We start from the raw sequence: 24,389 nt of genomic DNA on the forward strand, positions 1-24,389 counted from the left end.
CTTCCTAATGAATAAGGAGGTCTTACCTGCTCATTTCTTTATAAGCTGAGATATGACCACATAGGTATAAATAATGGTGAGAAGCTGGGAATAAAGCCTGAGGATATAGCTTGCCCTCTGAGATCAAAAAAATTATCTTTGAGTTGTTCAAGCTGGCATAGAAGAAGCTCAGAGAAGGTCAAGGCAAACCTTGAAGAAAGGACGCCCACTACCCACTTTACCATGACAAGCTCCAGACGGATCCTCCTGCTCCCACTGCACAAGGTTGAAAAGTTTAATGAGGAAGAAGCCTGTATTGGTCATAAAATATAATCTTTTCACTTTATTTTTTAAAGTGCAGCTCTTCAAAAATTTCATTTAAAAAATCATCTGTAAGGGAAAAAAAATAGGCTTAATTTAAACTGATTTTAATATCCTCATAAGTGAATGACCAAACATCAGGCTAGGTTTATAAACTTCACAAGATCCTTGCAATCAGAAAAGGTGTTCTGTCCATCAGTGGCTGCCAAGATGGTTCGATTTTAGGGGCAGCAGAAAGGACTCCTGCTTCTTCCTTACATCTTTCCTCTCACCTACAGACTCACTGATGCCTACAACAAATTCTGAGTGTCCTTGGTCCTTCAGGGTCTGTCTGCAAAGGAACTGGGCTTGCCTCCCTGTTACTTGGGACACACAGAAGTCTTACAGATATTTGCCCCTCTGCCGTAAGTGAAGAGGTAACACTTTGCCCTGAAAGCAGGTTTTAATAAAGGGCAAAGGTCACTGGGCATCAGATGATTAGCTTTCAATCAAACAATTAAAAATAAATACCTAATTGTGACAATGAGTACATGCTGTCACCTCAGTCATGTCCAACTCTTTGCAACCCCACAGACCGTAGCCCACCAGGCTCCTCTGTCCATGGGATTTTCCAAGCAAGAATACTGGAGTGGCTTGCCATTCCCTTCTCCAGGGGATCTTCCCGACCCAGCGATCGAACCCAAGTCTCCTGCATTACAGGCAGATTCTTTACCAGCTAAGTCACCAGGAAAGCCCAATTGTAACAATAACCTGACACAAATGACAACCATACACCAGATACCTGTCAGAAAATATTATGTATGTATTAATGTTGAGGATGCCACTGTCTTCCAGGAGAAATACCAACACACATCTACCTGCCCCTAGCCCCACCCCTTGGGGAAAACACACAAAACAACAACTTTAGCAAACCTTCATAGAATAGGTGAACTCTCTCTTCTGCTTTTAACTCAGATTCCTGATCCTAGTCATGTACTTGTCTGGGTTGGCAGCACTCATTATGGTAGTATAGATTGTATAGCTGAAAATAAAGAGAGGAATTTTAATATACACATCATTTTCTCTAATATCCAAAGAGGAAAAAACAATCCCAAGCCTTCCCCCTAACACTTGGGATCATGGACAAGAATACAAATAGAGATCTACGTATGTCAGAATAATTAAAAGTTATAATTCAAGCAACCACACAAAGTCTTCTTTCCTATTCTGAAAACACTGTGGGAGGCTGAGTTTAAATTTAAAATTCTCAGATCCCTCTGAGTTCCTCCGTGGCAGGAGGGAGAGCTGGCTTTGGCCTTCAGCCTCGTTCTGCCTTGCCCACAGGTGGCACATGTGTGGACGCTCCACTGTTACATCCAGGCTTCAGCTGCAACACCCAGCCATCCCCCACCAGACACAGGACATCCACAATGGCCGCACACTGCCCCCAAGAGACCACCAGCAGGAAGCAGACCGCACAGGCCCTGGAAATGGCTTTGGTGCTGTTCAGGCTAAGAATTCCAGGGTCCTAGGTACTTAGGTCAGACTCTGAGTGGATTCCTTATATCATGGGAGAGTCAGAGGAAGGCCAGAGTGGGGCCCCTAGAGCTCAAGAATCAAGACCGGGGGCCCACTTGCCTAGATCTAAGGATGAAAAGTACAATGTCACTCATTCAACATTCTGCAGAGTAAGAGATCCCAATAACTTGCATGTGTGCGCACACACACACTCAGGTACTTCACTTCATTTCTTTCATCTACCTCTTGCCCCAGACACTATCTGGGATTCATGCTCAAAGCATCTGGAGCCAGGCTATTTAGGGATAGGTGCTGGCACCCTGCAGCTGAATCGTACACCGGACTGAAGACAGCACTATGAGCACATGCAGAGCTCATCCAAGGGTAATGAAGGTTCCCAGAACAGGATCTCAGTTACTTATTTGGTCACAATTCTATTCTCCATCACTGCTGCAATATTTCCTCTGCTGATAGCCACAGCAGAGGATGGTGTTCTACTGCAGGGGCATATAATTTTGTAGCACAGCACAAGGGGGAAGCATAGAGATAACTGCTTCTGTTCAGACATTTCTATTAACCTCACACATAAAATAGACTTTAGTTCAGTTCAGTTCAGTCACTCAGTCGTGTCCGACTCTGTGACCCCATGAATCGCAGCACGCCAGGCCTCCCTGTCCATCACCTACTCCCGGAGTTCACTCAAACTCATGTCCATTGAGTTGGTGATGCCATCCAGTCATCTCATCCTCTGTCATCCCCTTCTCCTCCTACCCCCAATCCCTCCCAGCATCAGGGTCTTTTCCAATGAGTCAACTCTTTGCATGAGGTGGTCAAAGTATTGGAGTTTCAGCTTTAGCATCAGTCTTTCCAATGAACACCCAGGACTGATCTTTAGGATGGACTGGTTGGACCTCCTTGCAGTCCAAGGGATTCTGAAGAGTCTTCTCCAACACCACAGTTCAAAAGCATCAATTCTTTGGCGCTCAGCTTTCTTCACAGTCCAACTCTCACATCCATACATGACTACTGGAAAAACCATAGCCTTGACTAGATGGACCTTTGTTGGCAAAGTAATGTCTCTGCTTTTGAATATGCTATCTAGGTTGGTCATAACTTTCCTTCCAAGGAGTAAGCGTCTTTTAATTTCATGGCTGCAATCATCATCTGCAGTGATTTTGGAGCCCCCCAAAAATAAAGTCTGACACTGTTTCCACTGTTTCCCCATCTATTTTCCATGAAGTGATGGGACCAGATGCCATGATCTTAGTTTTTTGAATGTTGAGCTTTAAACCAACTTTTTCACTCTCTTCTTTCACTTTCATCAAGACGCTTTTTAGTTCCTCTTCACTTTCTGCCATAAAGGTGGTGTCATCTGCATATCTGAGGTTATTGATATTTCTCCCAGCAATCTTGAATCCTTAGTTGATAGTAATCATTACATGTAAAGGGCCTGAGAGTCAGGGATCTGTGTTATTTCTGGTTCAGGGATCATTATCATTTAAAGGTTGTTCCTTTTGGGTTTTCAATTAGACAGTAGAGAAAAATGCTTCTTGGTAAACTTTAGAATTTCTGACAAATCTCTTTTGACAAAGCATTTCAGATGCCATTTAAACATTTGTAGTCTTTTAACTCAGTAATCCTACTTCTGGGAATTAGGCCAAAGAAAATAATAAAAAGCAGGGTGGGAGGGGAATAATGTATTAATAATATTAATTTCAGAGTTTTAATGAGAGAAAACTAACAACTGAATAATTTTTAACTCAATTATACTACATTTGATTATCTATGATGAAACCATTTAAAGTTATATGGGCTGTTTACAGTATGGAAACTGCTTTATTACGATAAATATTGATTATACTACTAATCTTTAAAAAACGTCATTTATATAACTTTTAAAAACTATAAGAACACAAAAATAGGTTTTCATATATATTTTTTAAATGAATATTGAAAGGGCAATATTGTGCCCTAGTGGAAGTGGGTTGGAGCTGACTCCGGGAGGCTAGTGAGAACCAATGGTTAAATATTCAGGAAGGTTATGAGCCAACTGTAATCCTGAAGTAGGTCAGGGTAGGTGTTTACACCATGGAAGTCAATACATGCTACAAATCAGGAGAATCTTTTGTTTTTGCTCTCCCTGCCCTCAACGAGCTAGTTCACTAATACAGTACTGGGTCATTTGTGACCCAAATAACTCATTTGTTAGAGTGGGAAAATACTAATTTGTTTTTTCTGTTTCTGGCTGTTAGAATATGTTTACAGGGAATTTTTAACAATTATCTTTTTATCTGCTGCTGCTGCTGCTGCTAAATTGCTTCAGTCATGTCCGACTCTGTGCGACCCCATAGACGGCAACCCACCAGGCTCCCCCGTCCCTGGGATTCTCCAGGTCTGGACATACTTAAAAACAATTCCAAAGACATGTATTCCTGTTGTGGTGCAAAGTGAGAAGAGTAACACCAGTTTTTAAAATGTCATTGTAAACATATAGCTGATTCACTTTGCTGTACAGTAGAGACTAACACAACACTGTTAAGCAATTATACTCTAACAATTTTTTTTTTTTTTTAAAGAAAGTGTCATTGTACCTAAGGAATCTTAGAACACCCAAATACTACAAAAGTTCTTCCAGAGGCTGTCAGGAAAACTGCTGTTTTACAGTTGTGTAAAAGAGGATCCTTTAAAGAAAAAAATCAATTGGGTATTTGAAACTAAAACTCACTTTACAAATTTTATCTGTACTAGACTCTTTCATGCATTGGAGGAGGAAATGGCAACCCACTCCAGTGTTCTTGCCTGGAGAATCCCAGGGATGGGGGAACCTGGTGGGCTGCCGTCTATGGGGTCGCAGAGTCGGACACGACTGAAGCGACTTACTAGACTATTTCTTGAAGAATACCATTTTAATATTCTTGCCTTGGAGAAAGAAGCAAGGATAATGAGAAAGTAGGAAATGCTGGGCTTGGGAATTTATGGAAGTATAAGAAGGAGACAGGACTCTTTATTGACTTGCTTCCTCTTTTATATTAGTAAATTAAGCCCTGCCTCACTGATTGTTGATAAGGCAATCAGGCATCACTGGGAGGGGGAGGGGGCCCTGAGGAGTGGGCTACTGGCCCATTTAGCCTTGCTAAGATGGTGACAGTGGACCTTCAGAGAGTCCTGTGCAAGTTTGGCGGGGGCTACACTTCAAGTTTAACTAAGAGCCTCCTGTGGCAGCGGCAAGACAGCCCAGCGATTCACCTCAGAAAAGGAGGTGGGTGAAATCCCAGCCTGTAGATCCGAGAAGCCATAGCTCACAGAATGCTATTGTCAAGGGCACAGGCTAAAAGAGAATCATTCACTTAGGCACTGAATCATCTGTGAAATGAGGATAAGGGTAGCAGAAACTCCCCGGGGAGATAAAGGAAAGCCAAAGGTGGCTACAGTTTAGTCCTCAGAGTGATGAACATGTCATGCCCTCTTCTTCCAGATCACCCTATCCTCCTTAGCTCTGGTTTTCTCCATGGACTTCCCACTTGACATGGTACATGAGTTAATCTTCCCCTCCCTGCCTCCTCCTGCTCCTGCCAGTAGAATGCTGGTCCCAGGAGAACAGAGACTTTGTCACTGTTGTGTTCACAGCACCTAGACAACCTGCTCTGTGGGAGCCCTCAGGTCCCTGCTGAGCCAAAAAGTGCATGAGAGAGTCTACCGTGCTGGGGTGATGCATGACGCATGCTTAACACGTCACTTACTTGTTACAAACTGGAAACACTGATAAGACCTGCATGGGAAAAATCATATTAAAAGACATTTACAAATACATAAATTTAATTTTAAAAAAGACTACTAAAAATTTAAAAAGATACATGCACTCCAATGTTCAAGGCAGCATTATTTACAATTACCATGATATAGAAGCAACATAAGTGTCCATCAACAAATGAATAAAGAAGATGTGATAAATATATGTGTACTCAGTCATGTCCAATTCTTTGCAACCCCCTGGACCTCTCCTCTGTCCATGGGATTTTCCGGGAAAAAATACTGGAGTGGGTTGCCGTGTGAATATATATACACACACACACACGCTATATATATATATATATATACACATACATATACACACACACACACACACACAGTGGAATACTGCTGCTGCTGCTGCTAAGTCGCGTCAGTCGTGTTTGACTCTGTGCGACCCCATAGACGGCAGCCCACCAGGCTCCTCCGTCCCTGGGATTCTCCAGGCAAGAACACTGGAGTGGGTTGTCATTTCCTTCTCCAATGCATGAAAGTGAAAAGGGAAAGTGAAGTCGCTCAGTCGTGTCCGCCTCTTAGCGACCATACTAGTTAACCATAAAAAAGAATGAAATATTGCCATTTGCAATAACATGGGTGGACTTGGAGGGGACTATGCTAAGTGAAATAAGGCAGAGAAAGAAACATATTCTATGATATCACTAATATATTGAATGTAAAAATTAAAAATGAATGTATATAGCAAAACAGAAACAGACTTATAGACAAGAGAACAGACTAGTGGGGAGAAGGAAGGAGTGCAAGCAAATTAAGGGTATGGAATTAAGACATACAAACTACTATATAAAATAAGATTCAAGGATATATTACAAAACACAGGAAATATAGCCAATATGTTATAATGACTAGAAACAGACTATAACCTTTAAAAACACTGTGTTGTATGCTGCGCTGTGCTGTGCTTAGTTGCTCAGCCGTGTCCAATTCTTTGCAGCCCCAGGGAGTGTAGCCCACCAGGCACCTCTCTCCATGGGGATTCTCCAGGCGAGAATACTATGTTGTATACCTGAAGCTTATATAGTATTTTATAGCAAGTATACTTCAATAAAATAATACTACCAATAAATCAAAGACTATTAAAAGGTAGGAGAAATACATGCAGACTATCTACAGGAAAAAAATAACTTTGGTTTATCTTGGGGTGATAGTTTTGAAACCTTTCTCTTATTTTTTCTTTTAAACAAATGAACATATGTTATGACTATGCCTTTTTTTTTATTTTAACATGCAGAAAGGTTAAGATGGACACGTTAATCTACATGGTTACAAGCTCAGAAAATGTCATCTGGCTTTTCTTCTATATGTTTTCAACCAGGTAAAACTTTAACAATGTTTGATTTCAGAGAATTTTTTTTAATCACTATTGAGAAAGACACCAAACATCCTGGGTGAAAACTGGACACTGTGACACAAGTTACCTGGAAGAGTGTCTCCAGGCTGAGGTTGGCCTGGCCGGTGGCATTCAGGGCTTTAATGGCGGGTGTCCTGTAAGGACAATGATCAAAGGTCATCTGGCACTTCAGGAAACCCTGAGTCCCTCTAGCTTTCATCTGGGGAGGCTCAATACAAAGCCTAGCCTCAGTATCGCCCTTTCCTCTGAACAGACGCTGGCCCCCACGTATGTGTGTTGCCTTGCCTCAGACCACCATGGTAAAGGCATTCAAGAGCCAGGCCCAGTGGCCCCATCTGCTCAAGGAAGCAGGATGGGGAAAACGTTTGCTGTGACCTGAACCGTTGCCATCCGACATGTGGGCCAGTAAAATCAAGGAAAAGTATATGACTACTTGCTCTTTGGAGACACACTGAATTATAATTAAAGAGTTTTTCAAAATTAGAAGGGACATTAAGGCACCCAGTTTTATTTATTTATTGTCGTTGTTTGTATGTTTGTGTTTTTGGCCATGTGCAGAATCTTAGTTTCCCAAACAGGGATCAAATCCAGGCTCCCACACAGGATTTCAGAATAGGCTTTCAGCACAAAGTTCTAAACACTGGACCCCCAGGGAATTCCTCAGTTTATTTAAGTTAGAAAATATTTTCCTTCCCAAAATAGTCTTACATAGGAAACCATGAATCTTGTTCCATCATTTCCTTTTAAAGATGAATCAACAACAGAGAGACTCACAGACTTAGAGAACAAACTTACGGTTGCCAGGGAGGAAGGGATAGTTAGGGAGTTTGGGACGGACATGTACACACTGCTATATTTAAATGGGTAGCCAGCAAAGACCTACTGTATAGCATAAGGAACTCTGCTTAATGTTATGTGGCAGCCTGGATAGGAGTGAGCTTGGGAGAGAATGGATACATGTGTACATTCAGCTGAGTCCCTTTGCTGTTCACCTGAAGCTATCACAACATTGTTAATCAGCTATACTCCAATACAAAAAAAAAAAGTTTTAAAATAAAAAATAAAAAAGGGGGGGTGGGGAAGATAGGTCAACAGAGGCTCAAGAGGCCACCCAGTGAGTCATCAGCAGAGCTAGTGGTGAAATCTAGGGTTCCTGCCCCCGAGGCCAGAATCAACCTTGTCCTCCCAACTCCCAACCAGCTTCCTGTCATGCTGTCTACCACATACTACACTCTCCCATCCTGGCTGAGGCACTGGCCGGGGGCCCAGGTACATCTTCTGGGAGGGGACAGCATCTGTAGTCCTTTCCATTTCCTGGAGTAGGAGGGGCACGTTCTCCTGACCACAAGAAAACACTGCAAACCAGGCAGTGTGCAGAGCCTACCTTCGGTCATCTGCTTTAGGCACTGGCTTCCAGTGGTCATAATTTGTCTCAACTCGGAACCACCTGCAACAAAGCACATCATCTTGTCTTACCTGAGGTCAACTGGGACACAGCTAAAGAAAAAAAAGCACATATAAAAATAAACAGTATCTCTAGGCTCATCAATTTAAAAAAAAGATTACTGATACAAAATGACCAGAGCCTTTAATTCTACTCACGCTCCATTTAAAGGATCTAGAGGCCATATGTCTGCAGGGCCACCTCTGTTCCTTGTGATGACCACTCCCTCCTTGGGGGATGTGCCGCCAACAATGTAATAAACATCAGCAATAAGCGGTGTCTTGGCCAGTTTGTAAACAGCTGCTTCAAAGTTTTCCGATTCACTCAGAGTCTGAAGAGAAAGACAAACCTGCATTAGCATCATCATAGTTGTCACTTACCCACACCAGGTGATGGACAATTGGTCCAAAACACATACTCCTGCTCTATGAACCCATGGCTATAATCTTGAACTGTTCTGACCTCATTCCCTTGTCATCAGGGCTCCTGAGATGGAGGAAGCTCCAGTGGAAAGGCAACAGCAAGAGGGTTTTTCTCACAAAAGAAGAGAACTTTGACATGTTATTTTGGGTGAGAGGGCTTCCCTTGTGGCTCAGCTGGTAAAGAATCCGCCCGCAATGCAGGAGACCTGGGTTTGATCCCTGGGTTGGGAAGATCCCCTGGAGAAGGGAAAGGCTACCCACACCAGTATTCTGACCTGGAGAATTCCATCAACTGTACAGTCCATGGGGTTGCAAACAGTTGGACATGACTGAGTGACTTTCACTTCACTTCACTTGGGTGAGAGACCCTGCTCACCAAAACAAAGGCTGTATGATTTCAAGGCAGATCACCCTTGCAAAGGTCTCCCCATGTTCTTCACTGATTTGTTCTCTCTGCAGGCATTTCTTGAATACCTATACTATGTCAGGCACTGTGCTGCTGTGGCAACAGAGCTGTCAATATGATGGGCCCAGTCCTTATTCTCCCCAGACTTCCATAGATGAAAGTAAAGTCAACAGACAATAGCGACACAACGTAATGAGTGTCACCACCAGAGGAGATGCTGCGGAAGTCACAGCAGGGGACTGGTCCTTACCCAGGCCATTGAGTAGACCTCCAAGGGAGGTGTCACATGAGCTGAGGTCAGAGAGACAAACAGAAGTCAGACCAGAGAAAGCAGTGATTGTGAGGGGTTGGGAGTGGGGGTGGGGAAGAGCTTCAGCTCAATGAACAGATTGGCAAAGGGCTGGAGAGGAAAGACAGCGTGCTGGGTTAGAGTGGCAAGCTGAACTGGACTTCCTGATCACTTCCGTAGGTCCACAGCACGGATGGTTAAGGGGATCACTTTCCAAATCTTCTGCTTCCACGTGTACTCTTTTCTCAAGCTGATCTTGCTGGAGAATGTCCTGGCTAGAGGGCCAGTCCCTCCCACCTACACCTTCACCAACACTATTTCATCACTTTTAGAGGGTACAGCCATCTCACCCTCCTGAATAGTGTCAAAGTCCAGTGTCAAGGGTAGGGAGAGGGGCAAACAAAAGAACGATTCAAAACACTGGGGTCTGCAAAGGTGCCATCATTCAGCATCATAAACCATTAACCACGGCAAGCTTTGTGGACTTTTCCCAGCCTTATGTATATCGCTTGCTGTCAGGGTAGGGTAGTGAGACTTGAGCTGGTTTGTTCTGAACTCAGCAAAATTATATGTGAGGCAATAGATGATATTGTGATGGAATACGTGATGGAATATTTTTTGGATTATATTACCTATAGCATCCTCTAAGTGCTAGCGAAGAATTCCTTGCCTCTAACAGAATTCTGTAAGAACAAAGCAAAAGAACATCAGTAAGAAATACTGAAAGTAGCTGGACTTTCCTGGTGGTCCAGTGGTTATGACTCCGTGCTTCCAATTCAGAGGCCATGGGCTTGATCCCTGGGTAGGGAACTAAGATCCCACATGCCACATGGTGCAGTCAAAACAAAAAAAAAAGAAAGAAATACTGAAGGCAGTGGTGACTGCTATTATTCACCCTAGTGGCACACTGAGGGGGAGATAGGAAGCTCATCTATCTCAGGGAACAGAGGAAATGGAGTGAGTGCTAATGGGTGCAGGTTTCTCCTCAGGGGAATGAAGATGTTCTAAAACTGACCATAGTGATGGTTGCATAACTGTGACTTATACTAAAAACTAGTGAGTTGTATACTTTAAAATGGATCAATAGTATGGCATATGAATTGTATGGCATTACTTCAATTAAATACACATCAACCTTATGACCCAATAATCCCACTCTTAAGTACTTATGTAACCAACTAAAGTGGATATAAGTTTACAAAAAGACTGGTACAAGAATTAATACAGCAGCCTTATTCATAGGCACTGGCCACCAGGAAAGTCCAGCTACTTTCGGTATTTCTTACTGATGTTCTTTCACTTTGTTCTTACAGAATTCTGTTAGAGGCAATGAATTCTTCGCTAGCACTTGGGGGATGCTATAGGTAACATAATCCAAAACATATTCCATCATGTATTCCATCGCAATGTCACCTCTTATTGCCTCACATATAATTTTGCTGAGTTCAGAACAAACCAACTCAACAGCCCCAAACTGGAAATGACCCAATGTCCATTTATTAACAATAAAATGGATAAGTTGTGGCATACTCATACAATCTTCTTCGATAATAAAAAGGAATGAACTCGTGATACCAATAAGGATGAGTCTGAAAAACATGCTGAGTGAAAGAAAAAGAGTCTATGTACTACAATTTGGGGTACATGAATTCTACAACAGGCAAAACTTTTTATACTGATAGAAGTCAGAGTGGTGCCTGGCAAGGAGGTGGGGAGTCAGAGAAGGTTGGAAGTTGACCAGAAAGGAGCACTAGGGAAAATTTCCAGGGACATTTGGAATCATCTGCCAACTAAAACCTGTCACCCACTGTGTGCCTCTACAAAGATCAGGTCACTAGCCACTGCAGTCGCTGACCTTCAACATACCCTGAAAGGAGTTCAAGGTGGAGAGATGAGGAATGAGGCATTTTGTGCTTTGGAAAAAGCCGGCAGAACAGGGCCTTCAAATAGTTACTTTCAGGAGAAGATTTTATGAGCCCAATTCTTTGATTTCCTCATACCTAGAAAAGCATTAAAATAATCAATGATGACATCTGGTCCTTATGACTAGCGGCAAGCCTCTGCCAAAAGAAGTGCTTGACAGCCCGTTCCCCCTTCACTGAAATCATATATTATACTGATCTTCCCCCCATCTCTTGGAGCAGTTTCTCAGAGATATCTGAAATGATGACTCCCTGGCTATACTCCTCATTTTGCTGCAAATAAAACTTAACTGACAACTCTTACATTGTACATTTTATTTTAGTTGTTAGGGTCTATATTTTGTGTATGTTTGGTGGTTACATGGATGGATAAATGAGTGTGTAAAATTGCCAAAACACACTGAATAAAACCCTTAATATTTCTGCATTTTATTATATGTAAATTATAAAATGAAAAAAAAAAACTCTTGGTATTTAGATTCCCCTGAAAAGATTTAAATTATAGTTTTATTTTTAAACATCAATGCATCCAATACACTGGATTTTTGCAGCTTTTTAATCTTAAGATGAAATACTTTAGAAGTCATCTTAAAATATAACCCGGTGTACGAGACAGCAAAAGAGACACTGATGTACAGAACAGTCTTATGGATTCTGTGGGAGAGGGAGAGGGTGGGAAGATTTGGGAGAATGACATTGAAACATGTAAAATATCATGTAAGAAACGAGTTGCCAGTCCAGGTTTGATGCACGATACTGGATGCTTGGGGCTGGTGCACTGGGATGACCCAGAGGGATGGTATGGGGAGGGAGGAGGAAGGAGGGTTCGGGATGGGGAACACATGTATACCTGTGGTGGATTCATTTTGATATTTGGCAAAACTAATACAATTATGTAAAGTTTAAAAATAAAATAAAATTTAAAAAAATATGTGAGGGGTGCAGTGTTCATTAACGTATTTAGGGAATATTCAAGTAAAAAGTTTAGGAAAATTTCAAGCCTAGAGAGTCTTGATTATTTACAGCAGGACAAGGAAAGGCCCAAAAGGCTAAAAGGGAGGCAGGGCCAGCTCCTTTCACCAGAAGTGTGCTTCAAAAAAATGTGCTTTCTGTGGTCAGACCACAATTTATACGTGGCTTGGAACTCTGCTGACTAATAGGTAATGTAAAGCCAGATGTTCCTTTTGTTGTACATAGAGTTATCTTCTAACACATTTGTTTTGCTCATTAAGATACTTGCTGATGAAGATGAACGCATTTGCAGTTGGAGATTCTAAAAGAAGGGTACATCTACATCCTTAGAAAAGCTTGATCTCTTATTGCAATCAGCTATTGTGGAAAACCGGAGCCTATGACAAAGATGCTCCTTCTTGACCAAACTCTCGCCAGGCACCTTGGAGTGCAGCCTCTTCATGCTCTGTGCGTGCTATGTGCTCAGTTGCTCAGTCATGTCCAACTCTTGCAACCTCATGGACTGTAGCCCTCCAGGCTCCTCGGTCCATGGGATTCTCCAGGCAAGAACACTGGAGTGTGTTGCCATTTCCTTCTCTAGGGGATCTTCCCAACCCAGGAATGGAACTCGAATCTCCTGCATTGGCAGGTGGGATTCTTTACCACTGAACCACCAGGGAAGCTTTGAGGGTGAGGTGAGCTTGACAGTAAAAATACTCACAGTGCGGATAAGCCAGCTGACCGGTGAGTGTCTCTGAAAAAGGGCCGCGATCATATTCTCCCACCACCAGCCTTTATCTGCCAAGGAAGGAATCATAATGTTGACACACACTAGAATTGCTGCCCCAGAGGCAATCGTTCAGGCATTTTAACTCAATCTTAGCAGGCTAATGATAGAACTAGTTTTCATTAGATAAAAGAGGTTTGTTTTTTACTTTTTTAATCTGCTCATACCATAACTATCAGTTAAACAATCTGAGCCACAAAATGATGGAAGCAAAGCCCCTTTTGTTCATTCTCTGTAAAACTTCAGTAACCGTCATGCGGTGGTTTGGATACCACTGGTTGAGAATTAGTCTCATTCACAGCTGACACTTAAGGAAATGAAGAAATATAAGAGGATAAAGAACTATTATGGACACAGATACATCCTCAACCAGCATCTTCCGGTCAGGCTTATATAAAAAGGTAAGAATACATCAATGGAAATGAGACTCCTGGTACATGTCTTTCTCCTTTATTCAGCTGCAAATTCCTGAGGACAGAGACCAAGGACAGAGCCGAGTTTTCTCAGGGTTTCCCACATGTTGGGTAACTGAGTGGTGTCCCCTGAGCCTTGGGGCATAGGAGTGGGCTGTATAATAGAGCAACGAGGCAAGGACCCAGGAGATCAGTTTGAGAACCATCTCTCCCACCTACTAGCTGTCTTCACCTTGTAGCTTCAGTTTCCTCTTTTGCATAATAGATCCAGTTAATAAAATCAGCCCGGCCTAACTAACAGGACTGCTGGGAGGGTCTAATGAGAGAACTTAGAGAAAATGCACAGAAAATGGTAAAGTGCTTTACAGATGTTGTTTGTGTAATGCCATCGCTATATCCTCTAATGACTGCAATCGTTTCCAGACAGTCTTCTGTATCCATCTTAACCCAACATGATCTAGCCTCTATAGAGCAACCAAATGAAAGTTAAGAATGTAAAAGCAAAACAGATCTGTTCACCCTGGCCTAAAATCTTCCTGTGAAAGTCGCTCAGTTGTGTCTGACTCTTTGCGACCCCATGGACTACTGGAGTGGGTAGCCATTCCCTTCTCCAGGGGATCTTCCCAACTCAGGGATCGAACCAGGGTCTCCTGCATTGCAGGTGGATTCTTTACCAACTGAGCTACCAGGGAAGCCCCAGAATCTTCCTAGGGCTTCCATTTTGCTTAGAACCCAAACTCCTCCTCACAACCCTGCACCTGGCCTCAGCCTCCTTCTCCATCTCTAATATACTCCCCCTTACTCCATCCTGTAGCCACATTACAGTCCTGTTTCTGGAATTCCGCACCCAGGTTCTGTAGACCTGGGTCATGTAAGTCAAGCCTTCCCTGACCCTATCCCTGTAGTACTTGCTCATGCCCGACTTCATTCTCTACCACATCTTCCTGTTTTACTTTCTTGGGAGCACTTATCAGTAGCTGAAATCACGTTCATTGCTCACACGCACACTGCCCACCTTCCCCCACTGAACGGAAGCACGGGACACGGAAGGTGTTCCGTGTGCTCTGTTGGCTGAGTGAATGACGTGCCTGGATAAAACTGAACAGGGATAGGGCTAAAAATGCTTGGGAGTTTGAGTACCTCGTTCGTCACCAGAAACTGTAAACTTGTGTGGACTCTGACCCGTCCATAATCCTACATAGCCAACAAAGGTGGTTCCTGTGTAGGCAATCTGAAATCAAGAGATAAGACATCATCTTATTACGCCAATCAAAAGTACTTTGAAATACCTGTTTTGCCCCCAAATTTCATGGATTTCTTTTTTTAAGTTCCATCCTAATACTCTGAAATAGCCTTCTAGATTTAACTTTGAGGGCCCAGGGACAGAAGTCAGTGGATCTGTGACCTTTGATGAGGAAAAAAAAAAGATACATCTTTATTTTCACTAACTTCTAACTGAAATTTTACTCCCTCTGTAATGAATAAATGCAAGAACTTGTGTAGTTATAGAGTGCCTATGGTTTCATCACCAGGAGAAATTGCAGGTATTTTCACTTACATAATGGCATCATACATACATATCTTGAAATATCATTCATACTTATCACTATTCTGCATTTATGGTGGAGTTATTAGACCCATTGTTAAATTTTACTAGCTAATGTGTTAAGAAAAGTATAATATAGAAATAGCTGTATTTCAACATAACTGGTTTCTTCACAATGTTTTACATTTCATGTATTTATAAAACATTATTTTAAGACGGGATCAATAAGCTTCATCAAACTGCTCCATACAGAAAAAAAGAAGCTCATCCTAGAAGTAGCAAATGGGCTTCCATTTAGAAACTTGGCTTGACTCAATTATAAGAAATTAATATCATGCTCTTATAAACTCTACAAAGTAAAGGGAAACAAGTAAAACCGTTTAGTAATAATCAAATTTAAATTTTAATTATGAAGAAAATTTTTACATACATCTTTCACTTAATCCCCTGATTATTCCATGAGTTGTAGGGATTACTCCCACTTTATTTATTCTTTTTTTTTTTTTTTTTGCTTTGCTCCCACTTTAAATTAAAGAAATGAACTTCAATGACTGCAAGACATTACTATATCCCTGAGAAAAAAACAGACACTCTACTAGCTATTTCAGACACCAGATTTCATTTTTCTTTTTTGGGGGGGCCACATCACACAGCATATGGGATCTTAGTTCCCAGACCAGGGACTGAACTCACACTCCTTAAACTGAAGGCAGAGAGTCTTAACCACTGGAACCACTAGGGAAGTCCCCAGATTTCAATTTTCAAAGAGGTACTTAGAAGAGTGCCCAGCTCATATGGTTCAATAAAAGTGAACTAATATTTTTATATTTTGAGAAATGAATGGACATAGCTTCATTTTTTCCTAAAAAGCTGAATTTTATGCCAGTAACTTTTCATTTAGCTGTATATTTCCACCTTGTTCGATTATAAGACAATTTAAAGTGGCTAAATTACAAGAGAAAAGCAGTGGCCTCAATTTTCTAAATGACCTCTTACCCAAGACACACTGAGGGCCTTCCATGAATTCTCCCCATTTCCACTCATGGAGGTAAAATGGTAACAAGTCTACTCATTATTAAAGCCTTTGCAAAATGTTAACTATAGGAAGAAAAAAGTAATCATATGGTCACTTCATTTTCATGATATACTCACATTCATGTCACTTTTGAAGAGTTCAGAAAATTAAAGTTATAAAAATCAAAATCAGTTGCAGTTTCCCAGATATTTTAGAATATGTAATTATAAGATAGAATTTGTAAGATATTGTATCTTGTAGCTCTGAAAAATTGCTTTTATTTCTAAATTTCTACACTTTCAATTGGGCTTCCCAGGTGGCCCAGTGGTAAAGAATCTACCTATCAATGCAGGAGATGCAGGTTCAATCCCTGGGTCAGGAAGATCCCTTGGAGGAAGAAATGGCAACTCACTCCAATATTCTTGACTGGGAAATCCCATAGACAGGGTAGCCTGGCAGGCTGCAGTCCATGGGGCTGCAAAGAGTCAGGGATGACTTAGTGACTGAGCATGCATGAATGCTTTCAATTGTCTGTGACAGGTCATTTTGCATAGACTCTTAGCTGGGGCAGGAGACTAATTTACAGTCTGAGTTTTGTGGAGAAAACAGCTTGAAGGTTGAAGGCCTGGGTTTGGTCCCACCTCTGCCTCATCTCCTCCTGTTGCCTGGAGCAAGTCACTGTCTAAGGCCCAGCCCTTTCATCTGGCGGATAAAAATGGAAGTACTGATTTGAGTCTGCTTCACAGGGCTGCTATGCAAATCAAAAGAAGCCCTGTATCTGAAAATACTTTCAAAACTATGACTACTAGATAAGAATAAGAGCTTAATTCAGTTCAGTTCAGTTCAGTCGCTCAGTTGTGTCCGACTCTTTGCGACCCCATGAACCGCAGCACACCAGGCCTCCCTGTCCATCACCAACTCCCAGAGTCCACCCAAACCCATGTCCATTGAGTTGGTGATGCCATCCAACCATCTCATCCTCTGTCGTCCCCTTCTCCTCCTGCCCTCAATCTTTCCCAGCATCAGGGTCTTTTCAAATGGGTCAGCTCTTTGCATGAGGTGGCCAAAGTATTGGAGTTTTAGCTTCAACATCAGTCCTTCCAATGAATAGCCAGGACTGATCTCCTTTAGGATGGAGTGGTTGGATCTCCTTGCAGTCCAAGGGACTCTCAAGAGTCTTCTCCAACACCACAGCTCAAAAGCATCAATTCTAATTTCATGGCTGCAATCACCATCTGCAGTGATTTTGGAGCCCCCAAAAATAAAGTCAGCCACTGTTTCCACTGTTTCCCCATCTATTTGCCATGAAGTGATGGGATTGGATGCCATGAAGTGATGGGACTAGATGCCATGATCTCAGTTTTCTGAATGTTGAGCTTGAAGCCAACTTTTTTACTCTCCTCTTTCACTTTCATCAAGAGGCTTTTTAGTTCTCTGCCATAAGGGTGGTGTCATCTGCGTATCTGAGGTTATTGATATTTCTCCCAGCAATCTTGATTCCAGCTTGTGCTTCTTCTAGCCCAGTGTTTCTCATGATGTACTCTGCATAGAAGTTAAATAAGCAGGGTGACAATTTACAGCCTTGACGTACTCCTTTCCTGATTTGGAACCAGTCTGTTGTTCCATGTCCAGTTCTAACTGTTGCTTCCTGACCCGCATACAGGTTTCTCAAGAGGCAGGTCAGGTGGTCTGGTATTCCCATCTCTTTCAGAATTTTCCACAGCTTATTGTGGTCCACACAGTCAAAGGCTTTGGCATAGTCAAGAAAGCAGAAATAGATGTTTTTCTGGAACTCTCTTGCTTTTTCGATGATCCAGCGGATGCTGGCAATTTGATCTCTGGCTCCTCTGCCTTTTCTAAAACCAGCTTGAACATCTGGAAGTTCACGTATTGCTGAAGCCTGGCTTGGAGAATTTTGAGCATTACTAGCGTGTGCAATTGTGCAGTAATTTGAGCACTCTTTGGCACTGCCTTTTTTTGGGATTGGAATGAAAACAGACCTTTTCCAGTCCTGTGGCCACTGCTGAGTTTTCCAAATTTGCTGGCATGTTGACTGCAGCACTTTCACAGCATCATCTTTTCAGGATTTGAAATAGCTCAACTGGAATTCCATCACCTCCACTAGCTTTGTTCATAGTGATGCTTTCTAAGGCCCACTTGACTTCACATTCCAGGATGTCTGGCTCTAGGTCAGTGATCACACCATCGTGATTATCTGGGTTGTGAGGATCTTTTTTGTATAGTTCTTCTGTGTATTCTTGCCACCTCTTCTTAATATCTTCTGCTTCTGTTAGGTCCATACCATTTCTGTCCTTTATCGAGCCCATCTTTGCATGAAATGTTCCCTTGGTATCTCTAATTTTCTTGAAGAGATCTCTAGTCTTTTCCATTCTATTGTTTTCCTCTATTTCTTTGCATTGATAGCTGAGGAAGGCTTTCTTATCTCTCCTTGCTATTCTTCAGAACTCTGCATTCAAATAGGTATATCTTTCTTTTCTCCTTTGCTTTTCACAGCTATTTGTAAGGCCTCCTCAGGCAGCCATTTTGCTTTTTTGCATTTCTTTTTCTTGGGGATGGTGTTGATTCCTGCCTCCTGTACAATGTCACGAACCTCCGTCCATAGTTTATTAGGCACCCTGTCTATCAGATCTAGCCCCTTAAATCTATTTCTTACTTCCACTGTATAGTCATAAAGGATTTAAAAGCTTAATTATTCAATGGATAACTTGTTATTGGGCAGATAACCTGTTCTTTTATTTTTTAATATTTATTTATTTGGCTGTGCCAGGTCTTTGTTCCAGTATGCAGGATCTTTGGTTGTGTCATCTTTTTTTTTTTTTTTTTTCAGTTGCAGCATGCAGGATGCATGCTGACCAGAGATGGAACCTGGACCCCTGCATTGGGAGCATTGAGTCTTAGCCACTGGACTCCCAGGCAAGTCCCAGGAAAACCAGATAACCTATTCTTAATTTAGCAAAACAATTTATTGGTCATGAGCCCTCATCAGAAAGACAATATGCAAGTGTAAACAGTTAAATTTGATAATAATAGCCTGAGCACTGAGAAAGTGAAGTGAAGTCACTCAGTCGTGTCAGACTCTTTGCAACCCTGTGGACTGTAGCCTACCAGGCTCCTCCGTCCATGGGTTGTACTTTAAAAGAAAATAAAAAGATTTAAGTATAATTTCTTAAATATTAAAGAGAGTAGTTTGGGTCAATTATAGTTGTAAAGAACTATTTATTATTTGGCCACTATTTATCAAGCATCTGCCTTATGCTTTGCATAGATCACTTCATTGAACCTTTATAACTATCTCCATAAAGTAGTTATTAACCTCTCTGAGCTGTAATCTGCAAAATGGGTATAAGTAATTTCTCAGGTTCACAAAGGGAGTAACAGAAGTATGATTCAAACCCAGCCCTGTTAGATCCCCAAAGTAGGTGTTCCTAGCCACTGTGCTATCCAGCCCCTCCCTATTCTAGCAGCAGCCTGAACACGGAAAAGCAGAGAGCTGACTTAGTATTGTAAGTAGACGATTGGGACTTCCCTAGCCGTCCAGTAGTTAAAATTCTGCCTTCCAGTGCTGGGGGTGCGGGTTCCATCCCTGCTAGGGAACTAAGATTCTGCATGCTGAATGGTCCAACAACAACAACAACAAAAAGAAAGAAACCAAGTAGATGATTGATCATATTTCCATAGAGATTTCCCTAGGGAAAAGTGATTGAGCTCTGTAAGTAGGTGCTCAGTAATAATAAATGACTCTCATTTCTACAGGCATACTTGATGTAAATCTCTCCATAGTTTTGTTTTTCCAGGAGGCTGATGTTTTTTGTATCTTAAATTGATAACACACTTAAGCTGCAGACCATCTAAGTGATGGCCAACCAGTTAGCAAGTCTCTGATTTCTGAATCTCACACTGTACGGACTATACCTGCCCATTCTTTATGAACTGTACATCCAAAGTCAAGTTGCGTAAGAAACTTCCAAAAACATAATCCAGATTCCGGCCATGGTAAATGTGGCCTTTGGAGTCCTGAGCCACAATACTGGTGCAGAATCTGGGAAAAGGGAAAAGTTTAACATGAGTGAACAACAAAAACAAGAAAAAGGAAACGAACTTTTTATTTAAAAAATAAGTCCTCAAAGTGTTTTTTTTTTTCCCTTTTATAAAGAACACATATGCTATATAATCCTATGGATTCATAATTCAAGATGAGAAAGACAACTGGACACAGCTCTAGTGCTTCTTCAGTGTTACCAGACCTTTGCTCTCAGCACACATGACATTGAAAACATACTGAGAGAGAATTTCATCCTAAATCTAAATCTGAAATGGACCTATTCTGGGCTCAGTGAGATCACTTAAATTTGCCTGCTCCTCTGCTTGGAAGCATATATCTATTTAACATGCTATTCAAAGCTGGTTGAAGCTCATCTCTCTTCCAAATTTCTCAGAACAAGTACAGTGGCATCAAACTATTCTGCCTCATAAATTGCTTCACTTTCTCTTCTTGAGAAAGGGGTGAACAATTTACGGGTTTAGCACTTTTCCAGTCCTCCTTAGGGCTCCCTGCACAGAGCTAACAAAAGAATCTTTTAAGAACTACCAGCCGGAGAGATGTATTTTGAGGAAAAGAGGAAGAGGTTTGTTAAGATGTCTAAATGTCCATATTCCCTAAGAATATGTAATATTACATAAAAATATTTAAATATATCATGTTCAATTCTAGGGCAGGGGAAAGATACACACACACATACACACACACACAAACTGAGAGTAAATATATTGAAGGATGGATGGTCATTTCTGAGTAACAAGATTGTGGTTAATTTTCTTTATTCTTTTCTTTATTAATTTTCCATAAAGATTATATAGTACTTTTAAAATTAAGAGGAAACAAATTTTACTTTTTTGTCGTTTTAAAAAAGGAAGCTTGGTCAGGTTTTAATTTTTTCCAAGGTTTCTGGAAACCTTGGCAGTGGTGCCAAGAAGGAGACAAAAGAGATGGAGGTTTGATCCCTGGGTTGGGAAGATCCCCTGGAGAAGGGGATGGCTACTCACTCCAGTATTATTGCCGAGAGAATCTCGTGGATAGAGGAGCCTGGCAGGCTACAGTCTGTGGGGTCATAAAGAGTCGGACAAGACCGAGCGACTAAACCACCACCACCACCATCAAGGTTTCTGATCTTCAAAGAGTTCATGTCAAGAAAGGAACCGACAGAACACCGGAAGTAGATAAAGTTTGTAGACTTTCTGTCCAAGGTGATTTTTCAACATTGGGGGGGCAACAGTTCTTCTGTGTCATGCCAAATGTTTTTTCATGAGAGGCCCCCAAGCACAGGTGACAAGCAGAGAGCTGGGCTCTGCTCTGGGAGACGCGCCGCAGCGCACGGGGACATGTGCTTTTAGCAGCAGCTCTGATGACTCAACATGCACCTGACTTTCAGCAAATTGTCCCCTTTGAGGCTTGGTTTCCACATTACAAAATGTAATACCATCTCCAGGGCCTCGTACCTAGGAGGCTCAATAAAGGGTAGCTAGTCTTACTTAAGTTTGAGCAAACTCCAGGATAGTGGAGGACAAAGGAGCCTGGCGTGCTACAGTTCATGGGGTCACAAAGAGTCAGACATGACTTAGCAACTGAACAACAGCAACCACAGTCTTGCTTAATCTTATTCAAAAAGCCTTATACCAGAAATGAGGACAAAACATTTCCTTTGTTAATGCTAGTGGAATCTGGTGGTGCTTTTCCTTGTCAGGCAATTCAGTATATACCTTAAAATCAAATCCAAAAGTTAGAATTTCTTTACTAGAACTTTTGCTTTAGTTGGTTTGAATACAGTGACTCCAACAAAAGAAGAGGAAAATGAAAATAACTGATTTTTTCACTGAGAAAGTCACGTCAGAATAGGGAAAAGACAGGGGTAGGAGACGAAGAATGACAAAATTAACTTAGGTCAATTGAAAAGCACTTTAACATATTTGTGTCTATTTGTGTCTTAAAACATTTCCCCAAAGAGAATGGCAGTCACAGTGCTTCTTAACCTATCCTGCCTAGGTATTCTAGGAGATGCCAAGAAGCAGTAAATTTTCATTATCCAAAGGGAAAAAAAAAATGTTTTTTTAAATATCTTTTGCAGGCAGAAGTTATAAGTATCTAAAAGATGTTACTAGATGAAGCTGGTCTGGTGGCAAAACAGTAAGTCCTGAAGACAGAAATCAAGTCAAATCTCTCTTACTTCCAAGACCTGTTACTGAGCCCACAGACTTGAGGCTCCCCCCTCACTCTGCCTGGGATCCACCACACACTCCGATTGCTTTCCCCGGTGTGCACCACAGCCGATCATGCCCACTGCAGGTATCAAACACTGGCTAGCCCTACAAGCCAGAACAGTGTACTGTGCTCCCACCCGCGGAGGAAATGGGCTGAGAAAGAGGAGTCCTGATTACTAGCCATGATGAACACGGAGGGATAAAGTCAGAGAAACAAATGAATGCTGGGACAACCCCCTGACTATAAAGTTGGACCGTCACTGGGTTAACTTAAGTGGGGGATTATTTCAAAACTTTCCTGGGAGACTACGTGTTAACAGAGTTTTGAAAGTGGGAGGCTACCCGGATTGGAGAAGGGAAAAAAGGGGGCTTCAGATCCAAGAACAGTTCAGTGTTGAGGTCAGAGAAGGTGCTTTTCTTCTTGAAGCTCATAATCTGCTGCTCAGACTCACCCAGAGAAGAAAAGAGGAAGCACTGTAGGTTTCTGGAGAGCCCGGTCAGCACCCTCTTTTTATCACACTGAAAGCACATCTCCTCCCACTCAAATGTCGCTGGCTGCTGCTGCTGCTGCTGCTAAGTCGCTTCAGTCGTGTCCGACTCTATGGGACCCCAGAGACGGCAGCCCACCAGGCTCCCCCGTCCCTGGGATTCTCCAGGCAAGAACACTGGAGTGGGTTGCCATTTCCTTCTCCAATCCCCGCTAAATCGCAAATTAATCCGTGCTAGCGCTGCGCACTCACGCGCTGAACTCGTAGGCCAGGTTGAGAAGAATGCAGTCAACCAGGTTGAAGTCCAGGGCGTCGCACATGCCGCGTATCTCTTCGGCGAAGGGCTGCGGCAGGAGGAGTTCCAGCTCCGGGACGACTTTTCTGATCAATGCAAGAACCCACTGCGGGACATAATCTCTAGAAAGGAAAAACCACGAGGGTGTCTGATCTGCTCGGAGGTCGGTACTATGCGTGTGTAGTGGGGGTGCTGGGGGGGCTACCTAAAGCTTTCGTTCTCGGGGTGAGTTCTAGATGCCTCCCTTACCCAAAGAGCTGACAATCCAGGTCCAGCCAGCACCACCCGAACGCGGAGTCCATGAGAGAAAAGAACATCCAAGAGCGGGAAAGAGGGCGACGGAGAGTGGATCCCAAAGGGGTGAGCCTGGGGTCCCTCGAGGCCTGCTAGGAGTGCGTGGGGGTGCGTTCCCTACTCTGTAGCTGAGCAGCCGGGGCGACAGCCCAGTTGACAATACGCACGCCACCTTGATCCAGAATGGCTGGTCGACGAGGATGCCATTGGTGACACCTGACTTGAAAGTTAAACCAGCTGCGCCGGGTCACCCCCAACCCCGACGCTGCCGGCCTGGAGCAGTGGCCAATGCCAGTTCTGGGTGCCCCTACCCGCTGCCACTCCAGACGCCCGGGGACTGGAGAGTGTTTGGGCAGCACGTGTCTGGGCTTTCCCACACTCCCACCGGCGCCCGCGCCCCCTCGCCCGCGCTCACCCGATGATGTGGGCCATGGCGGAGTGCAAGAAGTCCCGGTCGTAGTGCTGCAGCACTGGCAGCCAGCGCAGCTGGGGAGCCGCGTCCAGGCTCACGTTGAAGAGCGGCGGGGCAAGGGGCGCGGCGGCAGCGGCCAACACCCCGGCTCCGGCCAGCAGCAGCAGCAGCGCCAGCGCCGGGCGCGCACTTGGGCCGGCGGCTCTCATTGCTCGGGCGGCCACTATTGGGACCCTGCGGCCACCCGCTGCGCCCCGGAGGAGATCTGAAGGAGGAGAAGGCGGAGCCTGGGGGCTGGAGGGGGAGCCTGCGCGCCGATCGGCCCGCTTGATCTACAGGACCCGGAACTGGGAGTAGAGCTGCCTCTCTAGCCTAGCCTGTGGGCTCCCGCCCGGTTGCCTCCTTACCACGCCCCCGTCCCCGCCCCCGGCCAAGTGTGCGGCAGAGTTCCAGGTCCCGGGATGCTAAATGCGG

At 43.1% G+C, this 24,389-nt stretch overlaps 1 protein-coding gene across 2 annotated transcripts; it reads right to left on the reverse strand.

Annotated features, from left to right (window-relative positions):
* Positions 1-295: 295 nt before the first annotated feature.
* Positions 296-24,188, reverse strand: NAAA (N-acylethanolamine acid amidase). Of its 2 annotated transcripts, NM_001100369.2 has the most exon segments (11): positions 296-369; positions 1,213-1,321; positions 5,538-5,566; positions 7,023-7,089; positions 8,340-8,402; positions 8,558-8,730; positions 13,111-13,187; positions 14,730-14,820; positions 20,084-20,210; positions 23,167-23,331; positions 23,919-24,188. In NM_001100369.2, coding segments are annotated over 10 exon segments (1,074 nt in total). In that variant the 5' UTR covers positions 24,125-24,188; the 3' UTR covers positions 296-369; positions 1,213-1,245.
* Between the last annotated feature and the right edge of the window lie 201 nt (positions 24,189-24,389).

Source organism: Bos taurus, chromosome 6, assembly GCF_002263795.3.
Source record: "Bos taurus isolate L1 Dominette 01449 registration number 42190680 breed Hereford chromosome 6, ARS-UCD2.0, whole genome shotgun sequence".
Lineage (NCBI taxonomy): Eukaryota > Metazoa > Chordata > Mammalia > Artiodactyla > Bovidae > Bos > Bos taurus.